Source organism: Eretmochelys imbricata, chromosome 25 (assembly GCF_965152235.1).
Source record: "Eretmochelys imbricata isolate rEreImb1 chromosome 25, rEreImb1.hap1, whole genome shotgun sequence".
Classification (NCBI taxonomy): domain Eukaryota; kingdom Metazoa; phylum Chordata; order Testudines; family Cheloniidae; genus Eretmochelys; species Eretmochelys imbricata.
This window is the reverse complement of record NC_135596.1, coordinates 2,662,703-2,677,400: the sequence shown is the minus strand read 5'-3', so window position 1 is coordinate 2,677,400 and position 14,698 is coordinate 2,662,703. Positions and strand designations below refer to the sequence as shown.

The window sequence follows — 14,698 nt, the reverse complement described above, 5'->3', positions numbered from 1 at the left end:
AAGTTCATGAAGCCAGAATCACGGAAAACAGACAAAAGCAAATGGAAACATAGATGTGCCATCTGAAAGGTATCTGCATTACTTGGTCATCCAAATAATGAAATCTGTGGATGCCCTCTGTCTTAGGGATGGGTATGATGATGGTTATGATTTTTGTACACTCCCTGAGGGATAAGAGGCCAAAAAGTACAACTGCAATGCTCGAAGTGGTTGGTCCAGGTAGAAATGGAAGCGTGTGATAGGCTGGATGACTGGGCACACCAAGGCATGCACACTTCTAAACCACCAAGCAGAAGAAATCATTGATTTATCTTATTAGAATGGAGAGTGTTAAGAGTGCAGGATTCAGGATGGAAACAGAGGGACTGAGAGAAAGCAGGTCTGGTATGGGTCAGAACTAGCCATCCGGTTAGTTATCAAAAAGTAATGTGAACACATGCCTCAATTTCTCTCCACCTGGGGAGTCAGATTGGAGTCGTTACGGACAGTGACAAAAAAGGACTTTGAGAACAGTCTCTCGCTAGATATAAAGTGGCCTATAGACCTGGAGGACTGAAAGGGAGATTTGTAGCTTTATCAGTCTTGCATTATCCCCGGAGGAATTAAATGAATGTACCTCTTCCTGATTTGCTCCTGCCTAGGTGAATGGTAGTTTGCTCAGGTGAATGGCCTCATTGACAGATTAAGGGTTCCCCCCAAAATTGCTAAAGGAAACTTGGACCAGATGCGTTCTAGAAACAGAGAGTCTGCATCCCCAAGTGTGAAACCAGGACGTTGTGTCTCAGTCTTACTGAGCAGAGGTGTATGGGAAGGAAAACATCAAAGCAGCCAACGAAGGAGAGCGATGTCAAAGTATTCGAGGATAGTGCAAAGAGTTGCCATTACTCTGTTTTAAGAGCAAGGTTTGGCAAGCTCACAACAGTGAAGCTTTTGATGTGGCTGCATGGGCCAATGCAGTTTTAATGATTTAATACCACAAAGGCATCAATCTCATTTTAAAGACTGGTCTGTGCAACTATCTACCATGCCCTTTACAGCAGCAGCCCTGCTCCCACTAAAATGTTTCTTAATGAGCCATGAGATGAAGGGAATTACAAGGAAGGTTCTTGGATCTTTAAAAACTGCACTCTTGTGGAGGAGTCTAGGGCTGGTAAAAGAGTTGATGGGACACAGTGAGAGGACTTTATTTAAACAAGAACCTCAGATTTAATATGGAGATAGGCGTAAAGTAACCCTGATACAGCTGCTGAACCCCCCAAAACTAGTATCTCGCCACAGGATACAGGAAAAGAAGGACTCATTGGAAGAAAGCATGAGTGATGGAGAGGAAACACTGGAAATAGCAGCCTGCCCAAAGAGGAGCTCACAGAGGGCCCACTGTTTACCTTTTACCTGGTGGCAGCTGCTGGTTTTGGAGGACATTATCCTACAACTGTCTGATGCTGACTGTGCTTCTCAAAGGTTTGGGGCATGGAATAAATGGGAATGGCAAAAATGGAAAGATAGCACACATTAGGCAGCAGAAAGCACTTTAATATACTGCACTAGAGCTAAGGCAGCTCACTCAACATTGCTAGAGCTCTTGGAAAAGAGCTCTGCTCTTGCTGGGCTCTCCTGAAGCCAGCAGAGAGAGGCTGTGTACAACCACAAACAGCCAATCATTAAGGCAGTAAATGACCGGCTGCTGACAGCAAATAGTGCATGCTGCAGATTAAAGGAAAGGCCAACAGCTGACTGAAGAATGAGTAAAGAACCAAACAATGAAGTATAGGAAAGGAGAGCACAGAATTCCAGCGCCAGCACAGGATTGAAGGCCCTGATGTTGAAAAAAGAGAAATCATAGTTGTGATGCAAGATAGGATCTTAAAGAGCCAATGTTTGGGCACCATACAAACAAAAACAATTCTGCATGGGACTGCCTCCAGAATCTGAAATGACTACTCATTAGCTCTTTGGGATTGGCACAGGTTCACTCAAAAGAGAATTGCTGACAAGTTGTCCCAATTTCTGCATTTCCTCTGAATTCTGGTGACAGAACACAGATAATATTCTTGCAATAGTTTGTCAGGTGAAGTCCCTACTCATGCTCACTAACTATGTACCTACATGCCTTACATAGCACATTTTTAATAAAAGAAATATTGTTCAGTCTGTCTACAAAGCAACATATGTGTGTTTAACTCAGTGTCTGGCACATACTTTCTATGTGACACATTTATTGTAATGCTTTTGTTTTCACACAAATATTTTCTCCTACTGATCTGTCAAAAGGACAGATTAATGGATTTTAATTTTAATGAAGACTTGTAGTACTTTAAAGCAATACTCTTAATATTGGACACTTTGTGCAATACTTGGCAAAAAAAATAATATAAAATAAAAAACAAAACAAAATTCGAGCAAAACAAAATCAAATTTAATGGTCTTAAATGCAAAAGTAAAAACAAACAAAAAACACAAAAAAGCAAAAGAAAATTAACAAACAGAACAACTCAAAGTTTCAAGGCAGTCTGCAGAAAACTTGGGGGATTAATCTTTAAATCTACAAATCAGTTTTTTGTTAATATCTAACTTGCAAGTAGTAAGTACTTTTCTGCTGAGTGTTCAATAAGTAAAGCTAGTTGTCAAAACAAAATCCTATTAAAATAGAAAAATCTAGCACTCGTTAGAAGGGATGCGAGAAATACAATGCTCAAATGTTTATAACTGTTTTTACAAAATGGAACTACCCTTAGGAATTCAAACTATAATGATCTTTGAAACTGAATAATTATCTTGCTGCATTACAATGTACCAGTAAGTAGTGCATCATGCATTAAATATTTGGACAGAAGAAATTCAGTTTGATAAAGTAAAAAACATATTCACACTGTTTTTGGAGTTTCGTTTTGACTCTGAAATCTTCCGAGTTTCTCTGAAACTCTTTGGTCCATTCCTATGAAAAACTGGGCTTAAAATTTTTTGTAAAACCTTTCGATTTGACAACTTGGCCACTGTTCAGTGCGCAACTTACCTCATCAATGGTGTTAAAAGTTATGCTGGCATGCTACTACTTACAAGACCTGCATGTTATGAAGTCTAATCCTCAACTAGATGTAGCAATGAAAATCACTTTAAAAAGCAATGTACTGCCAACATCAGTATTTCTCAACTTTTTTACCAGGCTATTGGGGACTGAGGGGAGGACCATACTAACAGTGTCCACTTGATAGTTTAAAATAAAATAAAAAAAAATTAAAAAAAGTTCCAGTTTTTGCAGACAATGTTCAATAGAACAAATGTTAGTCTCATAAGTGAAAGCATGCTCCAATTTTACCACCATCCAGAGGGTCTAGTTAATGCAATCTACTTAAGATTTTATGGTTTTTTTAATATATATTTTTAATGAAATAACTTAAAGGAACTTAAAATTGGTCTAACATTGTGGGATTTCAAACATTTGAACATGTCAGTTGCATCCCAGAGTATAAAAACCTTTTTCACTTCTCATTTAGACTAAGACAAACACTTGTGAAAATTGGCGCAAAATGAGTTTTACACTAACAAAAATGTTTTAACTTCTGTCACTCAATTATCTATTCCATACAAAAAGCACGAGCAAGTTATTTGTGGGACTTGTTGGTTTTGAAGGAAACCTGTAAGATTTTGTCCCCCAGGCGGTAGCCATTAAGACTTGCTATGGCCATTGCAGCTTCTTCATAGTTTGTCATGGTCACAAAACCAAAACCTTTGCACTTGTTGGTGTTGAAATCTCGAATAACTTTCACATTGGTAACCGCACCAAAGGGGCCAAACATCTGCCAGAGGATTCCCTCATCAGCATCTTGACCAAGGTTGTAGATGAAGATACACCAGCCAGAAGATGCGTTTCCTGGAACATTTACACCAGAAAGCCCACTCATGTGATCTACACCCATAGGAGAGAACCTAGCAAATAAAAAGCACAATATTTCATGTAAAAGTTCAATACAATCAAGCAAATTAACTTGAAAGGGAAGCAACTGAATATTTTCTATATAAGCATCAAAACTTCTAGTCAGAGTAAAATGTTTCACCTTCCCCATTTATCATAGGACAATCAAACTGGCAGCTGATTGAGAGAGGAGTTAAATTCAGCAATGTGTCTACATTAATGGGTAACTACATAAGAACAGATAGGCAATGAAAGAGTTGCCTGGTGATGTGACAATCAAACAGGATATACAAGGCTGGTTTAGATACTCACATACACTATTAGGGATGACTTAGGGCAGCAATATGGAACTACTCAGTGCTTAAAAATAGGCCAAGAATCCCTCCCCTACGCCCCAACCAGCCTTAAATCAACTTATCTTTGTCTACAAGGGGCTTGTGCCCAATTCCCTCCTAGAGCTGATCCTGCCTTTACAGCAGTGTCTCGGGGTCTCGCCAGTCAAAGGGGTTTCTGTGGCAGCAAACACAGCTTGAACCCTTCTCCACCATAAAGCAGCAGCGAAACACTCCTGCTCCCAACTGGCTGCTAAACTGACGACAGGCAGACACCTCGTAGTCCCTACCACAGTAGGCAGGGAACTACTAGAGTTTCCCTAGAAAGTGCACATTAGCTGGAATAACCCCCAATTCCTAGGTACACCGTTAATGTCACTTCCAGTGTATTCTGATTTAATTTTGGTAACACATTTGCATAACTGATCATGTTTATTTCCAGTAACTAATCATTTCTAATTTATTAAATAGCCACTTCTGTTTTTAAATATTGATTGTAAAGTTTCTTCTGCCAAATATAGATTATCTATGAATGTATAATTTAAAAATAGTACTTCTTTTTTAAAATGTAAATCCAAAAGGGTTGAGTCTACTTTCATTTACATCCATTTTACACGAGTAAAACTCCAGTGACTTCACTGGAGTGGACTCCTGATTTACACACATATGAGAAGAGAACCAGACCCAATATGCCTGTCCTTCCTCACCCCCAATATACATTTCTCCCCTTCTTTCTCTCCCCCAGAATCCGGTCTTGACTCCTCCTGCACAATGAGCCAGAGGCATCTCAGAACTTCTGAACCTTTGCTCTTTTCTGTTTTGCTTTTTTCTTTCCCTCCCCAACCAACATCCCACACCTTTAGCTATTTCATCCCCCACTTCTATTCTGACGACCTAGGAAATTAAATCAATAAAATTATTTTAATGAAGCATTAGGGTTGCACAGTTAAGCACTCAAAAAAAATCAGCAAGTGTCAAAGTTAAGGCCAAAGGCACAATTTTAACTGTGATCCCATGCACTTATATATTTAACAATCTAAATTTGTGGTTCCATGTGACTCCAGAACTACTGTGTAGTATTATGCTATAGCTGAGAAAGTTGTTAGCCTACTAAAAGCACGCTGAAGCATGCAAGGCTTCTGTACATTGGTAGTCCACACATTAAGTGCCCAAAACAAACTCTCTGATATACAAAAATTGCACTTCTTGTACAATTCTTTACTGAGCAGATCCAAGTGATCTGATGACTATCATCTTATATCCCATCAAGCAGTTCTCACTTTAAAAAAATAAAATAGTTTTTGTTTTCTTGTGTGTGTTACGTTTCTGGTTCTTCAAATGAGAACCTTGAGCTTTCATTTGTTTATCCAAGTCTTACTTGGAAGGAGAAGCCTATTTTCCTATAAATCATTCTTTGAAGATACACAATCTTGGGTTCCTGCAGTCAGTGCTTTATTGCACCCCTTGCTGTCAAACTCAGATGCCTCCAACCCTCACCCAGCATTCTAACCATTGGTTATGGTCATGGCAACAAGTGAAAATACTCTAAAGAGGAGAAAAACCAACTTCCAGTGGTGAACAGGGTGGATAGGCTAATGTGTATATACACAATAACACCCAGCTCAACAGATTCCTCACTCTTGAGACTAAAAAGCTACAGAAATGTTACTAAAGGAAACTACCAAGAGAACTGCAACAAGCATTTTCTGTAAACAAACATGGACAACATGTTTAAAATTAAGAAAAAGCAGAGTGGGATAAGATGCACCCAAAACCACAAGAGAGTATAAACAGACACATTGCCAAACAAAGGCTATGCAGTGTTGTTGTAGCCGTGTTGGTCCCAGGATATTATAGAAACAATGTAGGGAAGGGAATATCTTTTACTGGAGCAACTTCTGCTGGTGAGAGAGAGAAGCTTTTGAGCATACAGTGACCTGCTAAGCTCACAGCTTTAATATTCTGTGGCCAAGACTTCCACCAGTGTACAAACAAGTATTTCTTTTTATGAGTGTTAAATTCGCTGGCTTTTAATTTTCCTGATTGCTCTCTTGTTCTAGTATTATGAGGCAGGATAAATATTAAAGCTTCACTTACCTTCTCTATACCATTCATTATTTTACATACCTCTGTCATGTCCTCTCAGTCTTATTTCTAAACTAGAGATCTAATCTTTTCAACACCAAAATCCTTTCATACTTGCAAACATTTTACTTGTCCTTCCCTAGATCCTCCTATTCTAGTTGCATCTTTTTTGGGATGACATGACCAGAACTGTATATAGCATTCAATGTGAGAGTGTTCCCTCAGTTTACATAATGATGATACGATGGTTTCAAAATCACTCTATTCTTTTATCATAATTTAATGACTAGTTTGTTTTGACCTCATCTGCACACTGAGCAGAGGTTTTTATTGAGATGTCTCCAATGTCCAGATCTTTTCTTCTGAGTGGTTACAATTAGATTCTAGCCATGGGTAGGGAGGACAGTCCATCCTTTACCAGATGGGTGTTGACAAAACCTTCATGTTGCAGGCTTTCCAGCCTGAAACAGTGAACGATGGGTCAGAGAGCAGTACCAAGTGAAATAAGAGCATTCAGTAACAATGTGCTATTGCTTTGCCTAGACCAGCAGTTCTCAAACTATGGGGAGGGCCTCCCAAGGGAGGCACGAGCTGTGTGTTTTTTCTGATTTTTGTAGAGCTCTCGGTCAGCCCCAGGATGTCTGGGGTTTGTGCAGAAGGGCTGTATGCTCCTGGGAGGTGGGGAAATGGGACAGCAAAGGGGCTAATAGGGCTCTCCTTTTCCCCGCCCCCCTCAGTCCCTCACCAGGAAGTAGCCCAGGCTATGGCTCTCTCCTCCTGCCCCCAATCTCTCACCTGAAGGTGGTGGGGCTCCAGCTGAGAGCCTAAGGTGGCAGCAGCAGCCGCGCAGAAGTAAGGGTGACAATGGGGCACTAAGTCTGCTGTGAAAAGTGATATTGACGAATATCACTTTTCACATTGCCAGCCTCACTTTTGTGCTGATACTGGCGTGGCGCTGCCTTCAGAGCTGGGTTCCCGGCCAGCAGCCGCTGCTCTCCGCTCTGCCTTCAGAGCTGGGTTCCCGGCCAGCAGCCGCTGCTCTCCGCTCTGCCTTCAGAGCTGGGTTCCCGGCCAGCAGCCGCTGCTCTCCGCTCTGCCTTCAGAGCTGGGTTGCGGTATTTGTACTTGTGGGGGAGGGGAGGGGCCTAAACAACTACAGACAAAGAAGGGGACGGGGGCTGATCAAGTAAGTTTGAGAACCACTGGCCTAGACAGACCAAGTTCTGTTGAAGTGAAGCTCTTCTCTGTGGGCTCTCCATTCCATGCAAGATGCATCCACAGTAAAAAATAGTTACTAACCTCGCATAACCGTTGTTCTTCGAGATGTGTTGCTCATGTTCATTCCAATGTAGGTGTGCACTCGCCACAAGCACTGCTGCCAGAACGTTTTTCCCCTCGGTGACATCTGTTGGGTCAGCTCTAGTGCCCCCTCATAGCACCAGTAGATAGGGCCCCGCCACCCCTTCAGTTCCTTCTTGCTGGCCAACTCCAACAGAGGGGAAGGTGGGGTGATTTTGGAATGGACATGAGAAACATCTCGAAGAACAACAGTTACAGGAGGTTAGTAACTGTTTTTTCTTTGAGTGCTTGCTGACATTCATTCCAAGATAGGTGACTCCCAAGCAGTTGTGCAGGTGGAGGGATCAGAGTTGGTTGGCACGCTGACTGCAGCACCGCTCAGCCAAAGCCTGCACCACCTCTAGGTTGCTATATGATGATGTAGTGTGATGCAAACGCATGGACTGACCACCATGTCACTGCTCTACAGATAATTGGAACCTGCATCAAACACAGTAGATGATGCCTGAGTTCTTGAAGAATTGGCTGTCAACTGAGGATTGGGACCTTCGCCAGGTCATAGCATGTGTGGATACAGGAAGTGATCCACGATGATATTCTCTGGGCCAAGACTGGAAGGCCTTTCATTCTGTTTGCGATGGCTACAAACAGCTTTGTGGACTTCCTAAAGGGTTTAGTCCTTTCTATGAAAAACGCTTGCGCACATCTCACATCCAGTGAGTGGAGTCTCTGTTCATCCCTGTTTGCATGTGGGTTAGAATAAAAGACTGGCAGAAAAATATCCTGCTTACTATGAAATTATGGGACAACCTTTTGCAGAAAGGACGGGTATGGCCACAATTGTATCTTGTCCTTGAAGACCATGTAGGGTGGCTCAGAGGTAAGAGCTTGGATCTCTGAAACCCTTCTGGTAGAAGTAATGGAGACTAGGAAGGCCACCTTTCAAGACAGATAAAGCAGAGAACACATTGCCAGCAGTTCAAATGGGGGTCCTGTTAACCTTGCCAGCACCAAATGGAGGTCCCAAGGAGGTAGTGGCTGGCATACCTGTGGGTATAGCCATTCCAGCCACTTAAGGAAATGGCCACAGACTGAGTTTGAGAAGACTGACTGCTGTTCACCCATGGGCAAAAGGCTGAGATTGCAGCTAGATGGACCCATATGGATGACACCATTAGGCCATGCAGCTTTAGGTGGAGTAGATGTTCCAGAATGAAGGGCGGTGATGACTTGGTAGGTGAAACACCCTTTTGTGCTGACCAGATAGAGAAATCTCTTCCACTTTGCCAGATAAGTGGCTATATTAGATGGCTTTCTGCTCCCTAAAAAGCACCTAGCAAACACGCCCAGAGGAAGCCAGTTCTGCTGAGTTCAGCCATGGAGCTTCCATGTCGTGAGGTGAAGAGATCTGAGGTTCAGATACACAGATGTCCATGATCTTGAGAGATCAAATCTGGAAACAGTGACAAGCTGACTGGTGTATCCACCGAGAAATCTAGGCATGCGCTGAGCTAGTGTTGAAGCAGCTAGGCTATCAGGATCAGACATGTCTTGTCGCTTCTGGCCTTTAACAGGACCCGGTGTATGAGAGGGATGGAAGGGAATGCGTAAAAGAGCTGATCCAAGGGATGAGAAAGGCATCTGTGAGCAAGCCTGGGCTTAGCCCTAGGAAGGAGCAGAACTGAAGACACCTCCTGTTGTACTTAGTTGTTTACAGGTCTAACTGGGGAGTTCCCCACGTCTGGAAAACAGCGTTCATGACATCTGGAAGAATTGACCACTCGTGATGGTTGGAAAAGGATCTGCTCAGATGATCCGCTAACTCATTCTGCGACCGTGAGAGGTATGAGGCTTCGAGGTGGATCGAATAGGCTATACAGAATTCCCACAGCCTCCTGGTATAAGGGCGAAGAGTGCACTCCGCCCTGCTTGTTCATATAAAAAATTGCTGTTGTGTTGTCTTTGAGGAACACCATGCAGTTGCCCTACAGGTGGGGCTGGAAAGCCTGGCAGGCTAGGCACACCACCCCCAGTTCCCTCATATTGATGAGCAACGAGAGTTCTTCTGGTGACCAGAGGCCTTGAGTTCTGAGTGTTCCCAAGTAAGCCCCGCATCCCACTGCGAACACCTTTGTGATGAGACACACTGACAGTGGGGATCTCGAGAATGGAACTCCCGCACATACCATCCCTGGGACCAGTCAGCAAATGAGGGAGGAAATCACTGACAGGGAAAGCGAGAACATCTTGTCCAGATGATGTCGACCCGGTATGTATACCGATGTTAACCAAGATTAGATCATAGAATATCATGGTTGGAAGGGACCTCAGAAGGTCATCTAGTCCAACCCCCTGCTCAGCGCAGGACCAATCCCCAATTTTTGCCCCAGATCCCTAAATGGTCCCCTCAAGGACTGAACTCACAACCCTGGGTTTAGCAGGCCAAAGCTCAAACCACTGAGCTATCCCTCCCCCCAAATAAGAAGAGACCTCCAGATACTTTCCCAACATAACACATGACTGTTTATCACTCACCTTTCTTTACAGCTTGTTTTCAATCCATGTGACTGAGCTCACATCCAGGCCAACTTGATTCCATTATGTAAGTAAGATTTCATAGAATCACAGAATATCAGGGTTGGAAGGGAGATCTAGTCCAACCCCCTGCTCAAAGCAGGACCAATCTCCAATTTTTGCCCCAGATCCCTAAATGGCCCCCTCAAGGACTGAACTCACAACCCTGGATTTAGCAGGCCAATGCTCAAACCACTGAGCTGGAGAGGTCTGAGTCACAGTCTTGCGTGTTGTACTACGTAGGTGTACGATGCCTTATGCCCCAAGAGCTTTAAGCAGTTTCTTACAGTGGTAATGGAGTGACCTCTCAGACTCTGAGTGTCCCTATAGCTCTGAACCCGTTTTCCTGGAGAAAAGCTCTGGCCTGGATCAAGTCGAGGACCACCCCTATGAATTCTATCCTTGGAACCAGACAAAAGTTGGATTTTTGCATTTTTAATCAACAGTCCCAGGTCCTGGAAAGTTGACTTTACATTTGCCTGCACCTGGTCCTTGGTCTGACCTCTGATCAGCCAGTCGTCTAGGCAAGGAAAGACCTGAACCCCTTGTCTCCTCAGAAAGGCTGCAACGACTGTCAAGCACTTTGTGAACACAGAAGGAGCTGCTAACAGGCCGAAGAGTACTGTAAATTGGTAGTGTTTGTAGTTTACAACAAACCATAGGTACCTTCTGTAGCCCCAAAAAATAGCAATATGGAAATACGTATCCTTCAAAGGGAAAATTCACAAGCTAAAACAAAAGATAACCTAACGTGCCTTGCCTTGTTTACGTACACTTCTTGTAAAATCAGAGACTCGTTTCAGGATTGTTTGGAGGAGATGTATTTCCCTGACCTGGTGTCTCTCTGCCTCCTGAGAGAACACACAGAAACACAAAACAAAAACCTTCCCCCACAGATTTGAAAGTATCTTCTCCCCTTATTGGTCCTTTTGGTCAGGTGCCAACCAGGTTATCTGAGCTTCTTAGCCCTTTACAGGTAAAGGAGGGATTTTATGCTACCCTTAGCTGTATGTGTATGACAGGCGGGTGTATGCAGTCCTAGGGATTTAAGGATGACTATAGAGTCCTTTAAGCTATGCAGTTTCAAGTCTGTTTGCTTTGAAAAGAGGGATTTGCCTTCAAACTGAAGGTCCTCAATTATCTGCTGTACCTCATAGGGCAACCCGAAGATTGAAGCCATGAGCTTCGCCTCTTGATCACTGCAGAAGCCATGGAGCAGGCTGCAGAGTCTGCCGTATTCAGTGCTTCCTAGAGGGATGCCTTGACCGCTAATTTCCCCTCCTCCACTCAAGCTCAGAACTCACCCCTGGAATCCTGTGGCAAGAGCTCCCTGAATTTTGCCATTACACTGCAGGAGTTGCAGTCAGACCAGTCCAGGAGCGCCTGAGGTGGAGCTGGAGATCTGAGCTGGAGATCTCCTCTGTAGTAGATCATTCTGCCAAAAAGGTCAATTTTTTTGGCATCTTTAACCTTGTGAATTGGCCCTTGCTGTCCCTGTCTCTCCCTTTCATTCACTTCTGAAACAATCAGTGAGCCCGCTGTGTGTAGGGGGGAGGGTAGGGGTGGTGGTGGTGTGGTATGGTGTGGTCTGACCAAAATTCATACCCCTTGTCTCCATCCTCTTAGCAGTAGGTTGGCAGGATCCAGGAGTCTGCCATGGAGCATTTACAGGCTCCATGATGGCACTGTTCGATGGCAGGGCACCACCCATGACGGCCCTGAGGCTGCTAAAATATCCACTAGGGCGTGGGAGCATTCAAATCTCCTCTGCCTGGATACCCATCTGAGGATGGGTTTGGGCACCCATCCTCAGGAGGCTCCTGGTGCACCCTGTAATCATCTTGGGTGGACGCCATAGCTCCACCTCATCTAGAAAGCAGCAGCAGCCTGCACTGGCCCCTGTACTTCTCCCTCTGCCCCAGATGGGTCCCGTGGGGGAGAGTCCTGTAGTTCAGTATGGGCTCAGCACCGGGGACTGATCCCCATTCTGATGAGGATGGTGGGGAAGCTCTTGACTCATACACCAGAGCTACCTTCTGGACTGGGGGCCCTGGATTGGCTGGAAAGCCCAGGGATTCCAGAATGGGCACTGCAGTGGCATTTTCCACTGTACCAGCGGCCAGGCTATTGGCAGCATGCCGTGGTTCATGTCAGCGGTAGGGTGCTGCTGTTCGGAGTGGTGTCTGCTCCCGCACAAGGCATAGGACTCCGCTTCTGAATTGGAGTCCGAGGAGTCATTTCTCAGCGACCGAGACGGAGCAGTACCAACTGGTGCTGAAGAACGGTGCCAGGAGGGAGGGAGGGATATCAGCTCTGCGCTATCATGACTGGCTTGCCCTTCGACAGTCCTTGTTTCTAGTGCTGCTACTGTTAATTACTGAATGGCCGGGGATGGCAGCACCAGGACAGCTAGTAAGTCACTTGCTGCCACAAATGCCCCCGGCCTTGATGGGTAGTGCCAGGGCTGTTGAACCCCAATGGCCTCCCTTGGCAGGGAATCCAATGGTATCGGATTCAACGGCTCCCTTCCCGGGGCCAGAGTCAATGGTACCGTTTACCCTGCTAGCGTCTGAGGGGCCCAGCACAGGTCGCACTATCAACATCTCTATGGCCCATAGACCTTGCAGTTCGAAAACCCCCCCCGTCTCTCTCTGCTTTTTCCTTGGCATCAGCGATACGAAGCAGTGGCAAGAGTCCCATGCTGGAGTTGACTTCCTCGACGCCGGTGATGCGTGTTTGTGCCGGGAGTCCCGGGCCGTCAGTGCGGAGTCCTTCCTTGGTGCCGGGGAGGTGGAACAGCACTGTGCTTCCCTCAGAGACACCAGAGTACGTTTCACCGAAGTTTGAATGCTTGGTGCTGAGTCCCCAAGACTTGGCTCCAAAGGGGGACTGAGCGCTGCCTCCATGAGGAGGAACTTAAGCCCTGTCCTTTTCTGTTCTGGGTCTGAAACTCCTGCAGATCCTGCACGTGGGTCTCTCCCAGACACATAAGGCAGCTAGCATATGGATCACTAACTGGCATTGATTTGTGGCACGATGCACATAGTTTGAACCCCTGGGACCAAGGCATATCCCGGTGCTCAGGGAAGGGCTAGCCCTGCTAAGCTGGGTTCGCTGACTACACTACGAAACAAACTGAACTTAACTCTAAAGGGTAACTATTTACAATTTTACAGAACCAGTCCTCTTAGAGCAGGTATTAGCAGAAGTGCAAGCGAGCAGAAGTTCCAGTGACCATCATGGGCGGTAAGAAGGAACTGAAGCGGCAGTGAGGCCCTATATACTGGCGTGACTCCAGGGGGCAACAGAGCTGACTCGATGGAGATCACTGAGGAAAAACACTTTCTGGAGCCAGCATTTGGGGTGAGCACACACCTACATTGGAATGGACATAAGCAAGCACTCAAATAAGAACTACACATTTGTTTAGATGAATTTGGAAGCCCTGACCAGATTTCTATTGTCCCTAGAATGGTATCAAGGACAGATGCCCTCCAGGCCTATGTGGCTTCCCACTGAGGTTGCAAAAACCAGTGTGTATGAATACTAATGCAGCCCTCAGTCCCAGCATTTATAACAGTTCCAGCTGATACTTGCTGGCTAAGGAAAACTGTTACACTTACAAGGTCATGCATCCCATGTTGGGACAGGAAAGATCCAACTCCAGAACTCAAGTGAAAGAGAAACAGATTCTTGGATCCCTTTCATAATGTTCTTTGATCAGATAATTGTCAATACGAAAAACAAACATGCACTCTCATCCTTATAACATTTTGGGCCCAACCAAACACCTACTGAAGTCAATGGAAGTTCTTTTATTGACTTTAACAGACATTGCATCAAGCACCATGAATGTACTCTGCATCAAAGGCAGCTCGTATACTCAGAACTAGTACCATTATTCTCCTAGAATAACTTTGATACAAATCTAGTGGTTGAGATGTAGCCCATTTGTGCAAGTACATATCCGTAAGACTTTTCAACATACTCTATAGCCATTAAATTAACATGACTACAATTAATCTGAATCAATAACTAAAAGCTAATACTTCTGCAATTTAGGAACTACAGAACTTTACTGGCAATGTTGCTGTAGAAAATACTGATATCAGTGGATCTTAAGAGCTTAACAGAAATGCCAGCACCAGCCCCTGTGAAAGCTGCTGCTTATCAGACTGCCAGGATTAAAAATGAAGCAACAGGATGGCCAGCTAGTCAGTAATTCTATTAGTTCCTGCTCTCTTTTTCTTTAGGTCCTTTTCCATTTTTGTTCTTCTGTCTCTGTCCTAGAATTCTGGTAATGCTGGAAAGTGCTTTGAATGAAAGAAAATTTACTCTAATTAAACTGAGAATGCAAATACAATTAGAAAAGGAGTACTTGGGGCACCTTAGACTAGACTAACAAATTTATTTGAGCATAAGCTTTCGTGAGCTACAGTTCATTTCATCGGATGCATGTAGTGGAAAATACAGTGGGAAGATTTTAATATACACA

General features: G+C 44.4%; 1 protein-coding gene across 1 annotated transcript in view; it reads right to left on the bottom strand.

Annotated features, from left to right (window-relative positions):
- Positions 1-2,394: 2,394 nt before the first annotated feature.
- The window catches only part of ELAVL1 (ELAV like RNA binding protein 1), a 99,954-nt gene continuing 87,650 nt past the window's right edge, over positions 2,395-14,698 (bottom strand). The window contains exon 6 of the mRNA XM_077841842.1: positions 2,395-3,927. Coding sequence (XP_077697968.1) covers positions 3,603-3,927 — 325 coding nt within the window. The 3' untranslated portion in view covers positions 2,395-3,602. The remainder of the gene's footprint in view (positions 3,928-14,698) is intronic.